This window comes from Tachysurus fulvidraco, chromosome 19, assembly GCF_022655615.1.
Source record: "Tachysurus fulvidraco isolate hzauxx_2018 chromosome 19, HZAU_PFXX_2.0, whole genome shotgun sequence".
Classification (NCBI taxonomy): domain Eukaryota; kingdom Metazoa; phylum Chordata; class Actinopteri; order Siluriformes; family Bagridae; genus Tachysurus; species Tachysurus fulvidraco.
In genome coordinates, this window is record NC_062536.1 from 19,142,328 (window position 1) to 19,170,132 (window position 27,805).

The 27,805-nt window shown below is 39.3% G+C and overlaps 3 gene segments (V, D, J or C); 2 read left to right on the top strand and 1 right to left on the bottom strand.

The window, feature by feature from the left end:
* Positions 1-7,347: 7,347 nt before the first annotated feature.
* Positions 7,348-7,963, top strand: LOC125139517. The segment is given in 2 exon segments: positions 7,348-7,434; positions 7,533-7,963. Coding segments are annotated over 2 exon segments (372 nt in total).
* A 15,837-nt stretch (positions 7,964-23,800) lies between these two features.
* LOC113655622 lies at positions 23,801-25,183 on the bottom strand. The segment is given in 2 exon segments: positions 23,801-24,271; positions 25,036-25,183. Coding segments are annotated over 2 exon segments (357 nt in total).
* Positions 25,184-25,218: 35 nt separating this feature from the next.
* LOC125139516 lies at positions 25,219-25,830 on the top strand. The segment is given in 2 exon segments: positions 25,219-25,360; positions 25,459-25,830. Coding segments are annotated over 2 exon segments (420 nt in total).
* The last annotated feature ends 1,975 nt before the right edge of the window (positions 25,831-27,805 follow it).

The window sequence follows — 27,805 nt, forward strand, 5'->3', positions numbered from 1 at the left end:
TGTGTGTAAATTTAAATTTTGCAGAGTTGGATCCCAAAACCTACGGCCACGACAGTTTACAGATACGAGATTTTGTGTGTTTGTTCAAATACGACTCCAAAATGTACGACTATGACAGTTTACACACACAACGCTTGCTTTCACAACACCTCTTTTTCACACACGAAAACGGTCTGCGAAACAACTGTCAAAAATACGTCATCACGTTCACAGGCATTACTATCCGAGGGAAGATAAATCGATTCCACGAAGTGCGCATGTGCCCCGCCCTCTTCTAAACCACTGTCTCCGAAATGGCGGGTTAGTTATCACTAATAACAGAGAGAATTTTGTGCTAACACTTTAAAATAATGGTCTGTTGGTAACGAGTGACTATGCAGGAAGTAATAGGTAGTAATAGGTAACACTGAGCTTAATACTACTAACTAATATGGAAGCAAGATGAACTAAGCAGTATAAGTAATAGCACATTTAGGACAAAGGTAATTCTTTATTTGGTATTCAATAATTACCAAATAAAAATATCCTGATTAAGAACTACTTGCTATTTATGATAAAGTAATAAAGAACCACTTAATTACTAATCACAACAGTTCATCTTGCTTCCATATTAGTTAGTAGTATTAAGCTCAGTGCTAATGCAGTACTACCTATTACTTCCTGCATAGTCACTCGTTACCAACAGACCATTATTTATTTATTTATTTATTTATTTATTTATTTATTTATTTATTTATTTATTTTTATTAACCAAAAGCACCAACATACAAAACTCTCGTTAGGGAACAGGATATACATGTGTATATACAATACAAATGTTGTCACTGTACAAAAGAATCTCTTAAAAAAAGAACAAAGAGTATAGGGGGGGGGGCGCTTAAATACACAAATCAAAAACGGCTAAAGAAGGTAGAAAGCAAATATCTAGAACAAGGAGAGAGCATTTTCCTTGCAATTTTAGCAGATTTGATCTTTTTCAGTGAGGAAAATAACAGTTTAAAGTCATTCATAAACCAAACAAACGAAGGCTTAGAACACCTCCACTTACTGCAATGAATATGATATTTACCCATCATAATAATCATATTGAGTAAATCAGATACTGATGAATCTGTATTGTTCATATAAAAGAGTATGTGTGACAGGTTGAAAGTAGGGATATTATCCATCTTAAGTGACAGCCAATTGTGTATCTCAGACCAGAAACTGTTAGATACGGGGCAAAAAAAGAACATGTGTTCCAGAGTCTCATCAGCCACCTCACAAAAAACACAAGGGTCTACATCAAATTTAAATCTTCTTCTAAGAATGTCAGCGACTGGATATATCTTATAGATTATTTTAAAGTGAGTCTCTTTAATTTTTGTGGAAATGGGCCATTTAATGATATTAAAATGTGATTTTTTTATGGACAATGTATCCATGTTTAGAATCTGTATACACACTCCTCTGTTGTAACCAAATAACAATACTGTATAGATTTCAAAGCATCACTAATACATTTATTATTACATTTATTGTGAAATAAAGTGCAATCATTAATAACTAAATTTGGTATTGTTGGTAAGGGTCTTGTACTTGCATTTAACAATGTGTTTTGAATTAACTGTAATAACGGTGCAGGTATTGCTTTACATATCATATTGTATTTTCTATATGTACAGTTCAAATATTATTTGTCTAGGAAGGCTTTGTAATCCAAAAGGATACCCTTGTCATCTATCATTCACAAAAACAAATCCCTTTTCATACCAATCATACCTGAACAGTGATTTCCTATTGATTATAATGACCCTATTGTTCCATAAGGTAGATCCATGAGGAGAAAAGTTATGGGTGAATATCATTTTCCAATATTGAAGAACTTGTTTGTTGAATTTTGACAACATAACTGGAATTTTGGTCACCTCAAAATCACAATGCAAAAGAAAATCAAGCCCTCCTACTTGTTTAAATAGATTTCTAGGTATGTGAAACCACATAGAATCTGGTTGTGATAGATATGTTTTCAACCAGTTAATCTCGAATGTCCCAAACATTGCTTCAAAATCCAATGCTTTAATACCACCCACATCATAGTCTTTAACCAGCTGTGATTTCTTAATGTAATGAGTTTTGTTTTTCCACAGAAATTGGAAAACGATCGAATTAGCTTTCTTAACATTAACTGTAGAAACATACAGGGAGTGGCATGGAGAGATTATTTTGGAAATACCATCCGATTTAGACAGAGTGACTCCAGCGGCTCAAAGATTTCCTCGTATCTATTAACTGGTTAGAAAAGTTAATGTCTTCTCTTCTAATAGCATTTTTAGACAAAACTATTCCTAAATATTTCACTCCGCCTTTAACCTCAATTGAAGAGATGATAGAGTCCGTTGATGAGTGAATGGGAAGTAGCTCACATTTTTTAATATTAAGGGTAAATCCTGAAGCTTTAGAGAAAATAGAGACTGAATTTAGGGCAACATCAACCATGAATTTATTCTTTAAAAGGATTGCTGTGTCGTCTGCAAATTGACTAATTTTAAATTCCTTGTCAAATATTGAGATCCCATGCAAATCGGCGTTATGATTAATGAGTAATATAAGTGATTGAGTGGCCAGAATAAACAGTTTGGGAGAAATCAGGCATCCCTGCCTAATACGGAGCACTTCAAACCTAGGAGTTATACTAGGATTCAGGGACACAGAACTATATGTCAGTATAAAACATCTTTATTATTTTACAAAAATTACTCCCAAAACCTAAAAAATCTAAGATTTCAAATAAAAAAGTATGTTCAACAGAAACAAATGGCTTGTAAAAGTCAAGAAATAAAATAAAAACCATTATTTTAAAGTGTTAGCACAAAATTCTCTCTGTTATTAATGATAACTAACACGCCATTTCGGCGGCAGTATTTTAGAAGAGGGCGGGGCACATGTGCACTTCGTGGAATCGATTTATCTTCCCTCGGATAGTAATGCCTGTGAACGTGATGACGTATTTCTGACAGTTGTTTCGCAGACCGTTTTCGTGTGTGAAAAAGAGGTGTTGTGAAAACAAGCGTTGTGTGTGTAAACTGTCATAGTCGTACATTTTGGAGTCGTATTTGAACAAACACACAAAATCTCGTATCTGTAAGCTGTCGTGGCCGTAGGTTTTGGGATCCAACTTCACAAAAAACATAATTACGTACAATAGTTTTAAATTACGCACAACTAAATAAAAATTTACACACAAATGGTTTGAACAAATGGTTTTGTATTACGTACGATTATTATTGACAGTGTTTTTATTCCATACAATGCCCAATGCTTGTGTGTGTGTGTGTGTGTGTGTGTGTGTGTGTGTGTGTGTTTGTGTGTGTGTGTGTGTGTAGCATCATTTCGGTAGAACATATTTGCCCTCTGCTAGGCAAAGGTACATCAAAAGTGAGAAATATTTACAAATGTTTAGCTTTTTTTTTCTGGAGGCCTAAAGAAATGCAATGCCCAATACGTGTGTTTGTGTGTGTGTGTGTGTGTGTGTTTGTGTGTGCATATGTGTGCGCGTGTGTGTGCGTGGGTGTGTGTGTGTGTAGCATCATTTTGGTAGATCATATTTACAAATATTTACAAATATTTGCCTTTTTTTCTTTTCTGGAGGCCTAATGAAATGCAATGCGTGTGAAATGCAATGCGTGTGCAATGTGTGTTTGTGTGTGTGTGTGTGTGTGTGTGTGTGTGTGCTTGCGTGTGTGTGGGGGGGAGGGTGTTAGTGTGTGTTTTGGGTGCGTGTGTTAGTGGACATTTTATGTGTGTATTTTTGTGTCTGTATGTATGTTTATCGGGTTAAAAAGGGCAAAAGTGTGACCTATTGCCCCACTAAATGTGGCCGGGTCAAAATGACCCAAGCAGATCCAAGGCGCAAAGTATATATTGTTCTGAATACATAGACCAACGAAAATAGACAATTAATTTTGCTTGCAAAGTTCATAATTTGGGACAATCCTGGTAAATTTCAGGCAAATATGTGGAAGAAAACCCGTTATGACACATTAAAATCTTCCATCCGGGTCAAAAAGACCCAGGGACAATAGGAAGGTTCAATTAGTTATTAATTACATTAACCTAAGCCTGAGGTTACATATTACTTCTAAATCCAAAAAAGCCTTTGTGTGCAAAAATATGCAGGAGTATGTTTGAGTGTTTAGATGCATGTGTGGCAAAAATGACACTTTTAGTGTGTTCTTTGCAGAGATATATTTTGCAGTAGAAGCACAATATATTTGTCTTTCTGTCCTTATTGCTAGGGTAGACCTGACACCGCTTTCTTTTAGAATCAGGTGTCCTCAGTGGGTTGTGGCTGTGCTGGTTGATACAGGGCTGGTGGAGGGGGACGCAGGCAGCAGAGGTGGGAAGTAACGGAGTAAAAATACTTCCTTACTGTACTTAAGTACATTTTTCTGGTATCAGTACTTTACTCCACTATTTATTTTTCGGACAACTTTTTACTTTTACTCGTTACATTTTTACACAAATGTCTGTACTTTTTACTTCTTACATTTTCCATACGGACTCGTTAGTTTTAATATTATTTCTTCTCATTGAAAAAAAAACCACAAAGTGCTTAATTTAATGAACATTAATTTTGTCATTTGTAAAACATCACAATAATTTTGAGTTGTTTTCAAGGACAGATCTGGAATCTCCCTACAGTTTGGGATATGGCCTTGGTGATACACTTGGTATACATTATATTTCCAAAAGTATTGGGTCACCTGACGTTTCCTGCTATATGTGGTTGTTTTCTGATCTCATCCCTACTGAACACCTTTGAGATGAATGTGAACGCTGACTCCACCCTACCTCACCTACATCAGTGCCTGCCTTTTGTAACACTCTTGTGGCTGATGAACACAAATATCCATCTGCACAAAATTATATATATATAATTATATGTGGGGGGCACGGTGGCTTAGTGGGTAGCACGTTCGCCTCACACCTCCAGGGTCGGGGTTCGATTCCTGCCTCCGCCTTGTGTGTGCGGAGTTTGCATGTTCTCCCCGTGCCTCGGGGGTTTCCTCCGGGTACTCCGGTTTCCTCCCCCCGGTCCAAAGACATGCATGGTAGGTTGATTGGCATCTCTGGAAAATTGTCCGTAGTGTGTGATTGCGTGAGTGAATGAGAGTGTGTGTGCCCTGCGATGGGTTGGCACTCCATCCAGGGTGTATCCTGCCTTGATGCCCGATGACGCCTGAGATAGGCACAGGCTCCCCGTGACCCGAGGTAGTTCGGATAAAGCGATAGAAAATGAATGAATGAATGAATGAATAATTATATGTGTGTGTGTATATATAAAACATGACGTCCAGTTACCAGCATGACACTAAACAGGTAGTAGTATCGGAGTATGTCAGAGCCCATAATTCTTTACTTTAACTTGAGTAAGAGTGTAGTCACTACTTCTACTTTTACTGGAGTCTTTTAAAAAATGAGTATCTGTACTTCTACTTGAGTAAAGGATGTGTGTACTTTTGCCACCTCTGGCAGGCAGTGATGCTCTTTGTGTTGCTGATGGCGTGGATGTGGTGCTAGGTGAACTCTGTAGCTGTCTGACCAAGGCCGCGCGGCTGGGTCTCGGGGCAGCCGTTCCCTTCGCTCAATGTGTGACTTGACAATGGAAATTCCTACGTTCTCAAGAAAAATTCTTTGCTTGTTTTTTTTTGGTTCCACCCTAGGTGGATGTGGGTCCAAAACATAAATGTGTTGTATGCTGAAACATCTAGCATGTTATAAAACACAACCATTGGCCATCTCCTGGTCATTTGCTGGTGATTCTGTGTGGCAGTCAGTTTGTCCAGGTTGTCCACCTCTCCTTTGTTTTTATTATAGTCCAGGATCAGTATGGGCTTTTTGTCACTTCATGATGACACAGCTGCATCTTTGTGATAAGTGGACATAAGTACGACATTCCGGTTGTTTTTTTTGGACAATATGAAACAACAGTGGTGGTGTCTGTAAAAATGAATTTTTAAGAAAGAGGAGTCCTGTGCTTCACCTGCAAAATTTCAATGGGCAACTCAGGTTTATTTTTATTTTTTACTCACCATGGTAAGTTTCCTTCTAAGAAGTTCTTGTCCAAGGTCAAAGCTGGTAAAAAAAAATGTCAAACGTGATATTGTGATCCTGCAGTCCAGTAGTCATATTGAGTATTACATGTTTCCCTTGTTTTTTCTCAGGGATGCCACTCCCAAGTTTTCCTGTGTAAATCTGTAGATTTTGATGACATTTGCAGCAGTTGCCCTGCCATGAAAGGCAGGAGGTACTGAGCTCCAATAGATGTTACCACTTTTGGATCTGAATGTTTCAGCAGGAGCAGGAGCAGCTTCAGCACTGGCAACCACTTCATCAGACTCAAAAGTGTCTGTGTCTTCTGTTAATACTTTACATCATCTTTGTCAACAGAAACCTGCTTGTCCATATCACTATGCTGTTCTCTGTCCTCTGCCTCATTTTCAGCAAAGATATGATCCAGAGCTTGGCTTGTCCTAAATCGTCTTTTCATTTTTGCATGCTCCAAGATGGAGATGTGTACTCTGCAAGTCATTAACTCTAAACTGAATTCGTCTTATGCATGCATCAGGTGTCTGGACACTTCCATCTTTGTTCGTTTTGTTTGTTCAGGGAAGGTGACAAACGGGCAAAGACAGGAGCCCCTAACTAAAGCTCACAGGTTTGGAAGAGAAGCAGGCTGTCAGATCATGTGATGAAGTTACACACTGAGGATCATGGGAGTTGTGTTGGTTGTAGATTAAGTTAAAAACGTGTCTAGATTTACATGAATCTTAACCACCAGGGTGCAGTGTGACACCTTAAATACATTCAATGCTGAAATCAGGCAGCTGCTAAACAGCTGGAAATTCATAAAAGACCAGATTCATGATTGCAGCTGGATCCAGGACTTGTTTAAACTGTTCTGGTAAAATCTCACAAAGTTATGAATCCTCTGTACTCTGTAGGATTGTCCTCCTCCTACTGCTGCTGTTCTGTCTCAGACTAAATGACATGAATTAAGTGTAAATCTGATTCCTTATAAAGTTACAGACAGTTTTTCAGTAGTAGTGTTGAAGACCTGCTGTGTGATTATTAATTCAGAATAAGGTTCATGATGTGGATCATGACAAGTGTCAGACCACGATGAGAAGACAATCAAGAGAGAGAGAGAGAGAGAGAGAGAGAGAGAGAGAGAGAGAGAGAGAGAGAGAGAGCAGTGAGGTGTAAGAGAGATTTGCATGAACATTTTTCCCAGAATAGCAGTTGGTGGCCCATGCTTCAGTGCTCTGTGAGTGTTTATAGCCCTGTGACTTTAACACTTCATGACTGAGAGCTGCTGCTCAGCAACTTCACCCACAGCAACCATGACTTTGATCAGCGTCTTCATCTGCACACTGGCCCTCTGGACTCAAGGTGAGAGTTTAACATCAACTCACAGCCTCACACACTTCATTTCATACTAATTCTACACCACTTTAGAGCACAGAAACACAATCTATGTTTCTCTTCAGGATCCAGAGGTCAGGTGACTGTGACTCAGACTCCTTCAGTGCAAACTGTTGCTCCAGGAAACACAGTCACCATCAACTGTAAAACCAGTGTGGCTAGTGGTAGCAACCTACACTGGTACCTGCAGAAACCTGGAGAAGCTCCTAAACTCCTGATCTACGCTGCTGATACATTAGAGTCAGGGATTCCAGATCGTTTCAGTGGCAGTGGATCTGATACTGACTTCACTCTGACCATCAGAGGAGTCCAGACTGAAGATACAGGAGATTACTACTGTCAGAGTGAACATCAGATCAGTAGTAACTGGGTGTTCACACAGTGTTAGAGCGTCGTACAAAAACCTCGGTCAGTGAGACTGCACAGAGAAACACTGCTGCAGCTGGGAGTGACTGCAGGTGCTGAGGGGGAGGATGTGATACAGCACAATGACACACACTGTGGACCAGAGAAAACACACCACACTAACTCACTAATGCACACACACACACACACACACACACACACACACACACACACACACACACACACACACACACACACACACACACTAACTGACTAATGCACATAACATTAACATTCATTAATTAAAGACACTGACAACATTTTTATTATTAATAAACTATTAGATTATAATTTTCTTTATAAAGTTATCAAATACAAAAAATCAGCAGCACAGTCAACAACCTGAACATAACAACCACATGTAAAGTTTGACTAATCCCACCAGGTCTTACAGAAAGTGTGATTAATCCCTTGTGCTCCTGATGAATCCCACTTCACTCAGTCTCACAGAACAAACGTTTCCATACAACTTATTTGCAGAACCTTCTGTATGTTGAGTATCAGTGTATTGGCACAAGAACATGTTGCATAGCAAAGTATCAAACTTTCACTTGACTGCTCCGTATGTCCCATTCTACACTAATGTAATTTAACCACACCCACCTCTACCACTAAACTACATCAACATAACTCACATGTAATAAATAGCTTTACTTCTTTTTTCATCAAATTCAGCACAGATAAATACATGTCTAAAGGTTGTGCTGTTTATGACATCATCACTCTGATGATTTGATGATCAAACTTTTCTACAAACACAATCAGAACTGTAACTTGGTAGGAAACAAGGAAGATCTCTGTATTTTCTCTAACCTAAAGACTTTATAACACAAAATAATGCTGCATTTTGAAAAGTACTTGTTTGATGTACCACATTAGCAAATGAGCTGCAAAGCTGATTGTGTTTGAAGAGAAGATAGAACAGGGGTTCCTGAGGGGTTCCTGAACTTTATAGGTAATTGACCCCAAATGGCCTTTATGAATGTCATGTGACCCCCAAGACGTTATCATCTACACTTTTTTAATTCATTATTAGATGGGTAAAGTTTAAAGTTACTTTAATTTGTATATTTTTTATTTAAATTATTTACAACAGATCGGCAGAATTATTTTTTATTCAGGGTTCCTGAACTTTATAGGTAATTGACCCCTTTATGAATTTCTTGTGAAAAAACCCTCACACTGGTTTATCAGTCTAGAGTAGTGAGATAAGTAAAAAGTTTAAAGTTACTTTCATTTGTATATTTTTTATTTATATTAATTACATGAAATCTGCAACACTTATGCCCTGCACTTGGACTATCTGAAGTATATGAAAAACACTTTCCACTTCATTCAGCATGTATTTCTTAATCTGGGAAAAGGGTGAGCTGACATCTAAAATTCACTCTCTAAAAAACCAGCTTGCAGTTACAGTGTAATGTGGCTTCATCAACAAGATATTACATGGTCATTTCAAAGTTTGGTTGGTCAACCCAAAGGTTTGTTTTTATTTATTTTGATCAGTAGGTCCATAGTTCTTCCTCCTGATCTGAGAATCTTTGCATTGTTTCACTTTGAGAATAACACGTTTCTGCACAAGTTTCCTTACACTGACTATATCTGCAGAAGAAGAACAATTTCAGAGATTAGGTCCCTTGAAAAAGAGAAAAGAAGGTTAGTCTTGGGATTGTAAGTAAGATGTTCAATTGAAGATAATAACTTTTATTTTTGAATGAATGCAGGTGAATGCAAATGCATGAATGCAGACTATAGTTTTAATGTTATATTAGTATAGACTTTATATAGCATGTTTTATGGGGAAAATGTTCTCAGGAGTATTCTTCACAGATTTTGTTAGATGGGCTGGAATTTTTAAGTTACGTTTTCTCAAGTTATCAATTACACATTACTTTATTTCTTTAGGTCAACAAGTTTGCTCCAAGTAAATTCAACTTATCCAGGCTAACAGTACAGTGTTGTCTCTTTAGCAGCACAGGTATGCTGACTTAAATATTTACTTGTCCATTTCTGAGCTGTCTGTCCTGGTTAAAGTTCTCAAATCACTTGTCAGCAATCAATTAATTTTTGCTAATGTCACAGTCTGGGTAGGCGGAAGACAGACCCATACGCAGGATAGTTTCAAATGACAGGGGTTTAATAAACAATAAAGACAACACGGTAAAATACGCGGAATAAACAATACAAATGACGACACTTAACAACGGTTAACACGACTAGACGTGACCACACACACAAATGATTCGCCCTCCATCGGCAACGCGACACACTTAAATACAAGAGACAATCAGGGACAGTTGTGGAGACAGGGAGGAACAGACAAAGGTGGAGCAGACACATGACAACAACAATAGCACATGGCCAGAAGTCCGAGCTGATCCATGACAGCTAATAACATCCTGTCTGATTTTTTTATGGTTTCAGAAAACACACCGCAGCACAGAAAAATTACTGCAGCTTTAGAAGTACTAAATGATTTAATCAAATCTGTTGACAACAAGCAACACTGAGCAGCCTTGTTCTTTGATCTGTCCAAAGCATCAATACTGTAGATCATACCATCAGCTCATCAGCACTGGACTGTCTAAACATACTATTGCTCTCTCAAACAGAACTCAATGATTACAGTCAGCAGATCTTACCTCCTGTTCACTCAGTGTAACCAAAAGTGTGCCACAGGGCCAAAGGCATCACAGCGTCCTTTAACACACTCTCTGCTTTGTGCCCCATGTACAGCAACTGGAAAAAAGAATTTAATCTGGGGACTATATTTTAAAACCATGTCAGAAAAACAGGCATCTCCATGGACACAAATACAGGGATAACATAAAAAGGGGCATTATTAAGAAAATTAACAATATCTACAAACAAAATGAAAAGAATATAAAAGAATAGCTTATAAATGACATACAAGAAACATCTAGTCTCAGAAAGCACACAAACAGACACTGATATAAATAGAGGAAACAAACAAAGAAACACAAGGAACAGGTGTGCAGAGGTGGGAACAAATTAAGGATCGGGCAGGGCAAACACGTGAGCACAAATACAACCCAAAAAAAAAAACACAAACAAAGACATAAACAAAGCCTGACAGAATGTCCTCCTGGTGTTCAGGCAGGGAATAGTCCAAGATGTCCATAACAGTGCAAGGAACAGAGCAAGGAACACAGCAAGGCATGTAGGGTGAAGCGAGGAACACAGTGAGACAAGTTGGGGGAGCAAAAGTCGAGCAGAAGGGCTATGCGAAGTCCACAGCCGAGCAGAAGGGCAAAATCCTCTGCTAAATGCTGTTACCAAGCCATCTACCCCACAGGAGCATTAAAATGTCCACAAAAAAGGAAAGGGAAAAAAAGAAAAAAAATCAGGCCTGGACATCCCTGGCATGCAAGAAGTGGGGCTGCGTCTTCCACGAAATACAGGAAGTGAAGCAGCGACCCCTCAGAAACAGGTGAGGAGTGATGCCACAGGTCACAGAGGAAACAAAAAAAGTAGATTTGGCTGGTGACATCCTCCAAAACATAAACACACTCACTGGCACAAGACATAAACAAAGCCTACAGAATGTCCCCCTGGTGTTCAGGCAGGGAAAAGTCCAAACCATCCATGACAAACAGTCCTGCCTTTCTTTTGCTTGTGCTGTATTATTGAGATTGTGATATATATGCATGCATCTTTTCAATGTTACAAGCTTTTACATTTTTTTCATAGAGGCACTACCTTCATAAAAGACATTGCTCATCATGGTGTGTTGTATTCTCGTTTTTGATGCTCTGCCTTGTCCATCCACAGACTAAAACACTGCCATGTCCTCATTTATGAATCTATCCTGTGTCTGATCTACATCTGTAGGAAACATGTGGGTAGCTACAGCCTTCCATCACAAGAATAGTCCTACTGTCTGTTCCATTGGTGCACACCGAACTGGGAAAAAAAGGATTTAAATGTGCTGTTCATGCTGCCTGAAATTTATGGAGCTTATGTTTATATATGATTTTAAAGGATTTTAAATGGCTTGGCGATAAGGTGTAGATGCTTCATCTGATTCTGTTATGTACTCTTATTGATCCTGGTCTTGTTATACATTTTATTATATTTTAAATTAATTTAATTTTGATGATGTTTTTATGTACAGAAAGTGCAAACTGTCAACTCTCAGGTCACTCAAGGGCTTCTGCTTTCCAAACCATGAAGAAAGCCCCCCCCAAACTCCATTTTTGCACAGAAAATTAACAATCACTTCAGGACCCCAGACACGTGAGGCAGGGCATAAGGCCGTAAATAGCTACAAAATCACATCACATGTTAAGTAATTTATACTGACATACATGTCCTTTAGTGACACATGTTTTCGGATTGCGTAGAAAACCCTTCCACAATCCCACTAAGGAATGTGTCTAGTTTGCACGGGTTATTTTTGAAAACACAAGATCAGCTATCAGAGTTGGTCTTACCTTGAACGCAGGTGTCCTTCGAAGTCCCTCGGTCTCTAACAAGGATCCTCTTCAAGTTCTTCTACTTAATCTATTGTTTGAATCTTTAAATGAAGGAGACAGACTTAGACTTTTTTGTCTTTACAGGGTCCTCACAATGGAGGCCTTGTTTTATTAAAAGCAACGTAATACAGATAAATGTGTGTAATATATGTAAGTAAAATGAAAGAAAATTACAAATAAAATCTCCTTCAATAATCAAAAGTATTAGAATAAGTAAAAGTAATTAAAATGCAAAGATACTAACAAACCAAGAAACACTCTCCAAGTGTAAGCTTACGTTCGTTTTATGATGCACTCGCTATTAGCAATAACTGAGTATAACATACTAAGCTTGCCTCTAGTGAATTCACACCCAGATGACATTTCAGACATTTCCTTATATACACTTTGTTACATTGCTATTGCAACTAGTATTTCGCTGTCGGGTCCTGGCCACAATGAGGGTTGAAACACTTCATCTGCAGACTTCACCGTGAATGCTATAATTCTGTTTAGTTTTAATGTGTTTTAGGCCGCTCTCCAACCATGCAGCTCTGCACTCCTCCGCTTTCCAGTACATTCAGGGAGTTGAAATGTGCTGTGTTTTCAGTATCAGGGCAGCGCAGGCAGCATATATTACTTATGGGGAGTTACTTCAGAATTAAATCCTTTTAAAACACAAGATCAGCTAATAAAATTGATGAAACACACCACACCCACACACACACACACACACACACCCACACACACCACACACACACACACAACACAGATTTCATTGATCTTTGCTAGTGCTAGAGATTAAACTTAAACAAGAGGCAGTTTTCTATGCTAAATGGTTAAGTAACAAAGCCTATATTGGGGCCAATTATTAGCTATATATAGTTTTATAATGCACTATTTAATAATGAAGAGTTCAGTGTTTTCATGTAAATCTGAAGTTAAATGTAATTTGATGAACACTAGTTTTGTAGCCCTGTATCATCTGAAAGGAAAATCTGGTTCAGATAATAGAATTTAAACCAAGTATTAACTCACGATCAGGTTAAATTAATGACTGATTCTGTCAGTGTTAGTGTTAGTCAGAATGAGGTAGATGGAGAGAGCAGTGAGGTGGAAGTGAGATTTACATGAACAGGACTGAAGAGTTTCATTTCTCCCAGAATAGAGCAGAAAGTTCACCAGATGTTCGACTTCCTTCAGTCAAACTCACTGAAGCACAACACACAGCACTGAATCTACAGCTAATCCCACTCTCTCTCATCACACTGATCATCACTATTAACTGGAATAAAAGAAACAAACAACGTCCAAAACTCAGCTTTATTTCAGCAAAACTACAGGAGAGCAACAGGACAGTGAACGAGTAAGACAGAAAGTCAGCTTGTGTAGAATTGAAACTCTATTTAGGATGGATGATAAGCAGCTCTATGTTAAACTCTATCTTGGATCCACTAGCCTTCACACTGACTCTTTCTGAACGTGACTGGATGATTGGCGTTGTTATGGGAGACCTTACAGCTGAACTCCTCCCCCTTTTCCCAGAGGTCTTTGCTGAGGGTCAGGTGCTGCTGCGGCTGTAACGACCATCCTTCTCTTCTTCAGCGCTGGTCAGAACCCCGTTCTTCACCTCGGACAACCGTCCACTGTCCAGCTCACCAGCGCCCCCTGTGGAGAGTAGCCAGACAGCAGGCAGAGCAGCGATGGACGATCCTTCACATGGCTGCAGAGGGGACGGAGGGAGCAGAGACACAGAGGGAATCACCACAGGACTAGCTGGAGTGGAGAAGCAACACAAAACATACACACACACACACACACACCAACACCCACACACACACACACACACACACACACCACCACACACAGTTAGATAGGATTCGAAATATTTCTGTAACTTTGTGGAACTGACTGATCTTACAGAGTATAAAGTCTATAAGTCTGGACTTCATGACTGAGTTCATTGAGTACTTATTATTATTGGACCTCAGTTTCAGTGCAGAGACAAAACAAACATGTCCACACTGTCATTTAGCTGGAAAAAATCTTTCTCATAACAAGTCTTATTACTTATAGTTCAAACCTTCAGCATATTTACTGCAGCAATCCAAATGAGCTGATTACAGAAATATTCATGTTTAACACAAACACACACAGCAGCTTTCATCTGGATTTGACATCAGCACAAAGTCACTATATTTATTAAATGTTTATTATAGAGTAACTGCAGAGTTATTGCATGTTGAATATATAGCAAGTGTGTCATTAATTACATATTTAACATCAATTATTGTGTATTTGTTGAATGTTGAAGAACATTTATATGGGATCTGTTCTGATACTGAAATGTTTTCCTCAACACAGCATAATAATACACAATAACATCAATGATGTCATTCTAAACATAAATCATCTAGTTTAAGTTTATTTCTTCATGGAATTAGTAATGAACTAAACTGGTTTAGTTTTAAAAAGAAGAAAACACACTTACTGTTCACAATGAGTTTGGAGCCTCCACCAAAAGTCAACCACAGTGATACATTCTAATGAAACCATCGTACAAAAACCTCCATCACACTCTAGTGCACACACACACACACACACACACACACACACACACACACACACACACACACACACACACACACACACACACACACACTTTGCATTGGTGGCCCATGCTTCAGTGCTCTGTGAGTGTTTATAGCCCTGTGACTTTAACACTTCATGACTGAGAGCTGCTGCTCAGCAACTTCACCCACAGCAACCATGACTTTGATCAGCGTCTTCATCTGCACACTGGCCCTCTGGACTCAAGGTGAGAGTTTAACATCAACTCACAGCCTCACACACTTCATTTCATACTAATTCTACACCACTTTAGAGCACAGAAACACAATCTATGTTTCTCTTCAGGATCCAGAGGTCAGGTGACTGTGACTCAGACTCCTTCAGTGCAAACTGTTGCTGCAGGAAACACAGTCACCATCAACTGTAAAACCAGTAGCAGTGTGCATGGTGGTAGCTATCTACACTGGTACCTGCAGAAACCTGGAGAAGCTCCTAAACTCCTGATCTACTTGGCTACTAGCAGACAGTCAGGGATTCCAGATCGTTTCAGTGGCAGTGGATCTAATACTGACTTCACTCTGACCATCAGAGGAGTCCAGACTGAAGATACAGGAGATTACTACTGTCAGAGTGCACATAGTGGCCCGGTGTTAACACCGTGTTAGAGCGTCGTACAAAAACCTCGGTCAGTGAGACTGCACAGAGAAACACTGCTGCAGCTGGGAGTGACTGCAGGTGCTGAGGGGGAGGATGTGATACAGCACAATGACACACACTGTGGACCAGAGAAAACACACCACACTAACTCACTAATGCACACACACACACACACACACACACACACACACACACACACACACACACACACACACACACAGCCCACGTTTCTCACATACAAACAGTGTTGTAATGTAACGGAGTACAAATACTTCGTTACTGTACTTAAGTAGAAATGTCACGTATCTGTACTTTAACTTACTATTTAAATTCATGTCAACTTTCACTTTTACTCCACTACATTTCCTAGATAAAATGTATACTTTTACTACATTATATTTCCACCAAGCATCTTCGGTACTCGTTACTACAAAATAAAATCAGAAGAAATGTGTACGACTGCAATAAGGGAGGTTTGGCCAATCACTGCCCCTAGATTGCATTACGCAGCTCCGCATGCTCTATTTCAGCGTAATGTTACCAAAGGTAGCGGAAGCACAACTGAAACCGCCATGGAGGCACCGACTTGAGGACCTCCCGTTACCGTAGACGACCACCCCGACGATAGCGTTGAACTCGGTGAACAGAGTGAAGAAGATAACGTTATACACCCTTGGCCGTATTTGCAAGAAATGTACATTAGAATGAAAGATTCTTCCTACCGGATGAAGTGCCTCTTATGCCTACTGAAAATCACTGAAATTTTACTTTTTACTTTTACTTCAAATACTTAAGTACATTAAATATCAGAAAATTACTTTTGATACTTAAGTACAGTAAATATCAGATACTTTAAGACTTTTACTTGAGTAATATTCTAAAAGGCAACTTTCACTTCTACCAAAGTCTTTTTCTAGTACGATACTTGTACTTTTACTTCTAGAAAAAATAGTATTGCTTTCTAGTACTTTATACAGCACTGCATACAAACAATTCCTGATTATTCTGATTAACTGTGTATTAATTATCTTAAGGATGTATTTATTATAGTTAAAACTATTAGATTAGGATTTTCTTTATAAAGTTATCAAAGACAAAAAATCAGCAGCACAGTCAACAACCTGAACATAACAACCACATGTAAAGTTTGACTAATCCCACCAGGTCTTACAGAAAGTGTGATTAATCCCTTGTGCTCCTGATGAATCCCACTTCACTCAGTCTCACAGAACAAACGTTTCCATACAACTTATTTGCAGAACCTTCTGTATGTTGAGTATCAGTGTATTGGCACAAGAACATGTTGCATAGCAAAGTATCAAACTTTCACTTGACTGCTCCGTATGTCCCATTCTACACTAATGTAATTTAACCACACCCACCTCTACCACTAAACTACATCAACATAACTCACATGTAATAAATAGCTTTACTTCTTTTTTCATCAAATTCAGCACAGATAAATACATGTCTAAAGGTTGTGCTGTTTATGACATGATCACTCTGATGATTTGATGATCAAACTTTTCTACAAACACAATCAGAACTGTAACTTGGTAGGAAACAAGGAAGATCTCTGTATTTTCTCTAACCTAAAGACTTTATAACACAAAATAATGCTGCATTTTGAAAGTACTTGTTTTGATGTACCACATTAGCACATGAGCTGCAAAGCTGATTGTGTTTGAAGAGAAGATAGAACAGGGGTTCCTGAGGGGTTACTGAACTTTATAGGTAATTGACCCCAAATGGCCTTTATGAATGTCCTGTGACCCCCAAGACGTTATCATCTACACTTTTTTATTTCATTATTAGATGGGTAAAGTTTAAAGTTACTTTAATTTGTATATTTTTTTATTTAAATTATTTACACTAGATCTGCAGGTTTATTTTTATTCAAGGTTCCTGAACTTTATAGGTAATTGACCCCTTTATGAATTTCTTAAAAAAAAAAAAAAACCTCACACTGGTTTCTCAGTTTAGAGCAGTGAGATATGTAAAAAGTTTAACGTTACTTTAAGTTGTGTATTTTTTTTTTATTTAAATTAATTACACCAGATCTGCATCTGAATTTGGCAGAAATATTTTTTTTCTGTTCATTGTTTTTTCTTTATCTCCCCATTAAAGTCATGTTTGTGAGCAGTGAAAAACATTTAACCTTTTAGTTAACAAGTTTGTTTTCACTCGTGTGCGGCAGACACGATCCCACTCGCTCCCCAATCCAGTTCCTCAGTCATTTGTTCATTGTTTTTAGGGTTTTTTATTGGGGGCTGTTTGTGAGGACAGAAAAGTGCATTTATCCTTCTTTCACACCAAATCATCACATCAACAGCCAAGTGCAGATGTACCAGTTAACTTTATCAGTTTGTCATGTGGGTTTGCTGAGTATTGTTCTGAGGCTGATTACTTCACTCACCTGCGTAATGCACATTTAAAAGTAAATCATAAAGTCATGTGTCCTTACAGACAAGTGCTGTCTACTCCACTTTCAGAGCCCACAAGAGTAAAGTACACAAAGAACAGAACTCAGAGATTTAAATTGTTTGTCAAGATTTTATAAGCCCTGATGATTAAGAGCAAATATCACATGCTGATGAGTTAGAGGATTTAGAAGAGCTGAGTGATGAACCTAGCAATAATGATCTTAATGACTTTGTCAAATTCATAAGCTATCACAGCCACTATTGCACAACAGAGTCAGGACCGTGTTAAGTATACATACAGACATGGATCAAACCATTGTAAGAGCTGTTACAAGTGCTGTGTCAGAAAGTAATATCATGACATTTTTTGCCAAAGATGGATCCTTAGTAACTGCTAAAAAGAGAGCAGCCGGTGTACTCAGAGAGTTTCCACTGGTAAACCCCATTGAATGTTTTGTGGAAACTTTTTCTAATGTTTTCATATTGAAGTAATTTATACTGACGTACTTGTCCAATAGTGACACTTGTTTTTTTATTGGATAGGAAACCAGTCCACAATCCCACTAAGGGATGTGTCCTAGTTTGCACGGGTTAGTTTTGAAAACACAAGATCGACTATCAGAGTTGGTCTCACCTTGAACGCAGGTTTCTTTCAAAGTCCCTCGGTCTTCTAACAAAGGTTCAAGTTCTTCCCCCAAATCTATTGTTTGAATCTTTAAATGAAGGAGACAAACTTAGACCTTTTTGTCTTTTCAGGGTCCTCACAACGGGAGGCCTTGTTTTAATTAAAAGCAACAAAATACAGATAAATGTGTGTAATATATGTAAAGTAAAATAAAAGAAAATTACAAATAAAATCTTCAATAATCAAACAGTATTAAGTAAAAGTAATTAAAATGCAAAGATTATAACAATATATTAGTAATATCCTAATAAATAAGTGTAAGCTTGCGTTTGTTCTCTGATGCACACAGAGTATAGCATGTACTGAGCTTGTTCACACTAGAATGCACACACAATGTACTTCAAGATAAGCTTTTATACATTTTCAAGCCTTTCACCAATATGCCATTCTTACTGACTTTAAAACCAACATTCCTTTCCATTCCTCTCTCACAAAATTAACATTCTCCACCATTTCTCTCAAAGTCGGTGACCCTGTGGTCAGCAACCGGCTGTATTCCTTATAAGGTATACTTCCTTTCAAAAAGCTCAAGCTTGCAATACCATCTTACTAAGTCCTTCCTCATGTGTGTTGTACCTACTCCTACTAAAGGTCCCATTCTTACAACAATATGTCTCTGTTCTTCCCATGATACAGAAGTTGCTTAACGAAACTGACGTGTTAAAGCATGCTATGTCAGAAGAAGTCCATGTGCTACATGAATACAGATCATCTGTAGATGGCCAGTACTTTAATGAAAACTCTCTTCTTACAAGCGATGAGTTCACAGTTGTTCTTGGACTTTACATTGATGATTTCCAAATCGTAAATCCTCTAGGAGCATCAAAGCTGAAACACAAAATGTGTGCTGTATACTGAGTCATTACCAACATACCTGCAAAATGTAGGTCAACCCTCAACTGAATCCAGATTTCTCTATGCAATACTTCCACTGTCAAAATCTCTGGTTATGCAACAGTTCTCTTATCTGTGATCTAAAGCTTTTGGACCAAAACAGAGTTTCCCTGGAGAAACTAGACAGTATTATTTGTTGCTGCTGATAATCTGAGTGCTCAATTTCTTGCAGGATTCCTGGAGAGCTTTACGGTTAAAAAGTTCTGCAGATTCTGTTTGGCAAGCAGTAGCGATACTCAGCAGCATGAGGTATATTCTGGTTTCTTTCAATTCAGAGATAAAGACTCCAATGATAGGCAGGTGCAGGGAGTGAGAAAGGACCCAGAATTTAGGCAAAATTATAGTGCGAAAGGTTCCTGTCCTTTAAAGCAGGTGGGGACGATGCTCTGACTGAGGGAGAGGTTGAAACGGAAGTAAGTGAATACATCAGTCAGCTCCGTAGCACAAGCTCTGAGGACCTGCCCAGGGATGTTGTCTGGTCCTGCTGCTTTGCGGGGATGATTTTCCTTAATGCTTTGTGTACCTCAGCTGATGAGACAGTAGGGGGCAGGGAGGGGGGTTGGGTGGACTGAGTGTGTGTGCCTCATCTCTGTGTTGGTGTTGGAGGTTTCGAAGCGGGCATAAAAGGTGTTGAGGTCATCCGGTAGGCTGTCTGAGGAGTTGAAATTAGTGCTTGCAGTGGTCCTGTAGTCTGTGATGTGCTGCATGCCTTGCCACATGCGCCCGGCCTCAGCATTAGAGTAGAAACTGTCCAGATTCTCTCTGTACCGTCTCTTGGCCACTGTAATCAGTCCACACTTGGCTGCTTTTCTCAGACGGTACTTTTTGCAGCTTTGTACTCTGTCTCGTTGCCTGATGTAAATGCAAGTGATCAAGCATGTGTTGTACCTGACTGTTTATCCAGGGCTTCTCGTTGGGGAACTTCCTGATTTGTATGGTGGGTACAGTGTTATCAACACCCGTGCTAATGTACCCGTTCACATACTCAGCGTAATCCTGTATACTGACAGAAGAGTCCTCCAAAGTGGCTACAGTTTTAAACACATCCCAGTCTGTCAGAGAAAAGCAGTCCTGCAAGATGCCCTCAGTTTGTGGGGTCCAAAGCTTAACCTGTTTGTTAACAGGGTTTGTTTGCTTAATAAGTCTTTGTCTGTAGACCCGGTATATAAACAGAGGTATGTCATCTGAGTGTCCAAAGTGGGGGCGGTGTGCAGCCCTGTTTGCAGCCAATATCTTGCTATAAACATTGTTCAATGTGTTTTTACGGGTTGGACTGTCCACATGATGATGATATTTGGGAAGACCAGTCTGTAGTTTAGACTGATTAAAGTTGCCAGGTGCAATAAAGACAGCATCAGGGTGAGACGTCTCTAGTGCTTTTAGTACATCGTGGAGCTTGCCTAGCGCTACTGTGGTGTTAGCTTGTGGGGGGATGTAAACATCGGCTATAAAAACAGTGTTGAATTTCCTCGGTAAATAATAGGATGGCATTTCAGCAATAAAAACTCCACATCAGGCGAGCAATGCCTAAAACCAGTTTGTATGTCCTCACAACACTTGTTAATAAACACACACACCACCCCCTTTGGCCTTACCGGACGCTGCAGCTTTATCTGAAAGCCAGGTCTCGTTAAAAATTAGAGCACAGCACTCTCGTATTTCCCACTGTGATAGTCCTAGCTCTCAGCTCATCCAGTTTGTTTTCCAGAGATCGCACATTGGCTAACAACAGGCTTGGTAACGGTGGTCGGCTAACACAAGCTTTTAGGTGAGCATGAAGCCCTCCCCTCTTGCCTTGTTTGCGTCAACGTCTCCAGAGCGCTCTCCTCAAGTCAGCTATCACACTCGAACTCGCTGCCTCGGGGCCTTCCTGATGATGGTGGTGGTGGTTCTGGGAGGGACTGATGTGTTGTAGCTCCGGAGGAATAAAATCAGTAAATTTGTGGTGGTTGGACGAATTGGCGATGTCCAGTAATGCCTGCTGTTGTACGTAATCAGTGCACCGCTTTTGTGCACGGCAGAAAAAACATAAAATATAGAAAAAATAAAGAAAAACCAGCAAGGACCTTCAGGACCTTCTTGCAGGTGAATCCTCTCAGGTGTCTCCAGGTAGCCCAATGGAACTGAACTACGATGCAGAATGGACAGGAACATTTGAAGAAAAATGTTTAAATCAAATCCATATACATACAGTAAGAGAGTCAGTGTTCATTCCAAGCTCTACATGGTGATATAGTCTACACTCTCTGAGTAAATGGGTCATGACCTGACTCAGGACATTGGCCTTAATGCTGGTAGTCAGGACTGAACACAGGTTTGTGTGAACAGGAAAAAAGGGAGGATTGAGCTTTATATTCATGTTCTATTAAAGCTCAGTGTTTGTAATTCCTCAGTGTGTCTTGAATTGATGCTGCTTCAGACCAGGTTAGCTGTGTACAGTATATGTTGCCATGGCGATCTGCCCAGCTTAAAAGCTGTATTATCAAGTGCTTTACACACTTTTTTCCATAGAGCACTGAAGCCCATAACAAATATTAAAACCCACACTCATTATTATGTGTTGTATTCTCATATTTGATTGTCTGCCACTGGCATGTCCCTAAAACACTGGCATGTCCTCATCCTGGATATTTTTCCTTCATATCTTCAGACCTACATCTGTATGAAACATTTAGATTCTGATATTTAACTGTTTTCTTGCCTCTGTTTTATGTCATTGTGTGTTCTGTTATTTTTGAATGTTAATGTGTTTTGTCTGTTGTAGCACCTTGCACTGTGGGGGCAGAAAGTCTTTGTAAAAACTGAAAAAAAACATAGCCACCCATAGACAAAGGCGTATACCGTTAGCTCCTATGTGAAAAAACTACCTTCGAGTACTTATGCTTGTCTAAGACCCCAACATTACCTGCTATGTCTTTTGCCCTGGCTCCCAGAACACACCTAACCAGTGCTGCTGAAGCCCTAAAGGCCTAGCTAATTTCACATGCCTTAAGATGAAGTCTTCTATAACCAGAGCTCTATTAGGTTTCTCAGAAGGTGCTTCACTGAGGAGAGCAAACCTGTTAGACACGTGAAGAGGAGAGAAGTGGTGCTCCCATGGGCAAGCTAATGCGTTAGCTTTGGCTTTGCGACTATGCCACCGAGTCGTCACCCATTCGCCCTGCTGTGAGGGCTCTAACGCTGGAGTTGAAGGGTTACTAACTAGAGAGTCAGTAGTGCCAGCTTTCTTGGGGTTGACATTTCTGATGAATGTATCTGGATTATTAATACCAACCTCACAGTAGAGAGGGCACAACAACATCTTTACTTCCCACAGCCTGCCACCAACCATCCTTACAAATTTTTACAAAGAAGCTGTTTGTGATGTTCTGACCTTCTGTGTACAAGACTAGACATTGGATGTGACTAGGGATTGTGATTAGCAAAGATTGTTTGTTGAAACTTATTAGAGGGTCACAATGAGTTGGAGCCAAGTTAGCTCATAAATAACTCTAGGCAGACCTTGGTAAGATTATCCTGATCATAAGGTAATCAGGTGTTGTCTAGCCAATGGTAGATGATGTTTTCCTTTCTTCAGATCCTGTGTTTGAATCATGTTTATAAAAACTCAGTGTAACATATTACACTATTATGGGCCCATTTTCTCTCCTGCTACACGATGAGCGTTGGGTCCTGTTGCGCAGCAGCACACAATAAATTGTAAACCATTTTACGGATTTACTGAAACGTTTTTTTATCCTTAGGAACATGTTGAGCCACAACTGACGATTAACTGATGATTACACTGACTTTTAAATACAGTGAGTGATAAAAATATGATTTCATTTTGAAATGAAATACATTTTAATGAGGGGAAAAACTGAAATAATGATGGTGCAGTTGAAAAGGTTAAACATTTTTCAACTTTTAAACATGTTTTTAACAAACAAATATCAAAGAAAAGTAATAGTTATATATGAAAGAAGCTTCATGACTGATTCTGTCAGTGTTAGTGTTAAGTCAGAATGAGGTAGATGGAGAGAGCAGTGAGGTGGAAGTGAGATTTACATGAACAGGACTGAAGAGTTTCATTTCTCCCAGAATAGAGCAGAAAGTTCACCAGATGTTCAACTTCCTTCAGTCAAACTCACTGAAGCACAACACACAGCACTGAATCTACAGCTAATCCCACTCTCTCATCACACTGATCATCACTATTAACTGGAATAAAAGAACAAACAACGTCCAAAACTCAGCTTTATTTCAGCAAAAACTACAGGAAGAGCAACAGGACAGTGAACAGAGTAAAGACAGAAATGTCAGCATTGTGTAGAACTGAAACTCTATTTAGGATGGATGATAAGCAGCTCTATGTTAAACTCTATCTTGGATCCACTAGCCTTCACACTGACTCTTTCTGAACGTGACTGGATGATTGGCGTTGTTATGGGAGACCTTACAGCTGAACTCCTTCCCCTTTTCCCAGAGGTCTTTGCTGAGGGTCAGGGTGCTGCTGCGGCTGTAACGGCCGTTCTTCTCTTCTTCTGCGCTGGTCAGAACCCCGTTCTTCACCTCGGAGCCGTCCACTGTCCAGCTCACCAGCGCCCCCTGTGGAGAGTAGCCAGACAGCAGGCAGAGCAGCGATGACGATCCTTCAGACGTCTGCAGAGGGGACGGAGGGAGCAGAGACACGGAGGGATTCACCACAGGACCAGCTGTAGAGGAGAAACACACACACACACACAAACACACACACACACACACACATACACACACACACACACACACACACACAAACACACACACACACACACACACACACACACACACACACACACACACACACACAGTTAGAAAGGATTCTGAAATATTTCTGTAACTCTGTGGAACTGACTGATCTTACAGAGTAATAAAGTCTAATAAAGTCTGACTTCATGACTGAGTTTCATTGAGTATTTTATTATTGGACCTCAGTTTCAGTGCGGAGACAAAACAAACATGTTCCACACTGTCATTTATCTGGAAAAATCATTTCTCATAACAAGTCTTATTACTTTATAGTTCAAACCTTCAGCATATTTAACTGCAGCAAATCCAAATGGAGCTGATTACAGAAATATTCATTGTTTAACACAAACACACACAGCAGCTTTCATCTGGATTTGACATCAGCACAAAGTCACTATATTTATTAAATGTTTATTATAGAGTAACTGCAGAGTTATTGCATGTTGAATATATAGCAAGTGTGTCATTATTACATATTTAACATCAATTATTGTGTATTTGTTGAATGTTGAAGAACATTTATATGGGATCTGTTCTGATACTGAAATGTTTTCCTCAACACAGCATAATAATACACAATAACATCAATGATGTCATTCTAAACATAAATCATCTAGTTTAAGTTTATTTCTTCATGGAATTAGTAATGAACTAAACTGGTTTAGTTTTAAAAAGAAGAAAACACACTTACTGTTCACAATGAGTTTGGAGCCTCCACCAAAAGTCATCCACAGTGATACATTCTAATGAAACCATCGTACAAAAACCTCCATCACACTACAGTGCACACACACACACACACACACACACACACACACACACACACACACACACACACACACACACACACACACACACACTTTGCATTGGTGGCCCATGCTTCAGTGCTCTGTGAGTGTTTATAGCCCTGTGACTTTAACACTTCATGACTGAGAGCTGCTGCTCAGCAACTTCACGCACAGCAACCATGACTTTGATCAGCGTCTTCATCTGCACACTGGCCCTCTGGACTCAAGGTGAGAGTTTAACATCAACTCACAGCCTCACACACTTCATTTCATACTAATTCTACACCACTTTAGAGCACAGAAACACAATCTATGTTTCTCTTCAGGATCCAGAGGTCAGGTGACTGTGACTCAGACTCCTTCAGTGCAAACTGTTACTCCAGGAAACACAGTCACCATCAACTGTAAATTCAGTAGCAGAGTGGATGATGGTACCGACCTCGCCTGGTATCTGCAGAAACCTGGAGAAGCTCCTAAACTCCTGATCTACAGAGCTACTAGCAGACATTCAAGGATTCCAGATCGTTTCAGTGGCAGTGGATCTAATACTGACTTCACTCTGACCATCAGAGGAGTCCAGACTGAAGATACAGGAGATTACTACTGTCAGAGTAAACATTGGATCAGTGGTAACTTGCTGATCACACAGTGTTAGAGCGTCGTACAAAAACCTCGGTCAGTGAGACTGCACAGAGAAACACTGCTGCAGCTGGGAGTGACTGCAGGTGCTGAGGGGGAGGATGTGATACAGCACAATGACACACACTGTGGACCAGAGAAAACACACCACACTAACTCACTAATGCACACACACACACACACACACACACACACACACACACACACCATATGTACAAATTATTTCACATTATTAATGGTGTTTGCAAAGCAACATTCTTATTATCTTGCCAGACAATAATTCGGCGCGTAACTTGTCCCGCAGCTTTTGTCTTAGACCCATGAATGAGGTGTCAAATTGACCGGCTCATTGAGGAGAGGTGTGCTATGACTTTTATAAACGATCCAACCAACGATGTTCGCACAGCGGACGGAAAAGTGGCCAAAAAATCAAATCCCATAGAAATGAATGGGAAATTCCTAAAATTCCTTTAAGCTCTCAAACACGCAGCGTGCACAGAGCTCAGGCACGGCTTCTCTTCTATGTTCTCCTAGTGACTGTAGATGTAAAGGAGACTCTCAATCCATGTAACTATCAACTCCTCACTATCAATCCAATTATTCCAAAAGTATTGGCCCCCAGTCAATACATTTTCCACCTCTCTATCTATCTATCTATCTATCTATCTATCTATCTATCTATCTATCTATCTATCTATCTATCTATTGTTCGTTCAACATTAAGAATTGCATGTACTGTTATATGCAGTATAATAATAAGTAGAATCCCATAATGTCTGTAGTATTCACATGAAATGTCCAAAACCTCAGTAGACACTTTTCTCCAAAAGTATTGGCACCCCACCAGGTATTCACGTGATGTCACGTGTAGCCAAGCCCCCAAAATAAGCGATATCAAAAAGCTAGGCAAAGAAAGGCAAGTTTATTTGTATAGCATATTTCATACACAGAGGTCATTCAAAGTGCTTTACATAGAAATTAGAAAAACAATTTATAAGAGAGAAAAAAATATGTAAAAATAAGAGACACACGATAAAATCATAATAAAAACAAAGAACAATTAAAGAAAATAAATGTGATTTTAATAAAAACAATTTAAAAAAAGGTAAAAAAAGAATAAAACAGGAGTAAACATGATTTGGATAAAAGTGTGCAGTCAGGGTGAAGCAGCACAGCGCTCATTCAGTAAATGCAGAGTTAAACAGATGTGTTTTTAATCATGATTTAAAAGTGTCTACTGTTGAAGCACATCTGATCTCTTCTGGAAGCTGATTCCACCTCTAGGTGGCGTAATAACTAAATGCTGACGCACCTTGTTTTGAGTGAACCCTTGGTATCTCTAACTGACCTGATCCTAATGATCTGAGTAATCTGCTTGGTTTATATTCAATTAGCATATCTGTCATGTATTTCAGTCCTAAGCCATGAAGTGATTTATAAACCAGTAACAATACTTTAAAATATATTCTAAATGTAACTGGAAGCCAGTGTAAGGACCTGAGGACTGGAGTGATGTGCTCAGATTTTTTTGTTCTGGTCAGAATTCTGGCTGCAGCGTTCTGTATGAGCTGCAGCTGTCTAATGGTCTTTTTGGGGATCCCAGTATAGAGTTCATTGCAATAATCCACCCTGCTGGTGATGAAAGCATGAACAAGTTTTTCTAAGTCCTGTCTTGAGACAAAACATCTAATTCTGGCTAGATTTCTGAGATGGTAGTAAGCTGATTTGTTTATTGCTTTCACATGACTACTGGAATTAAGGTCAGACTCTAAAATTACACAAAAATTTCTGACTTTTTTTTGTGTCTTTAGACCCCTAGAGTCAAGGTGTGTGTTAACCTTGAGAGTTTCATCTTTATTTCCGAATACAATGACTTTGGTTTCGTCTTTGTTTACCTGGAGGAAGTTTTGACGCATCCGACTGTTAATTTCATCAATGCACTTACATAGAGAGTCAATGGGGCTGTAGTCATTAGGGGACAGGGCTAAGTATATCTGGGTGTCATCTGCATAGCTGTGGTAAGCAATTTGGTTC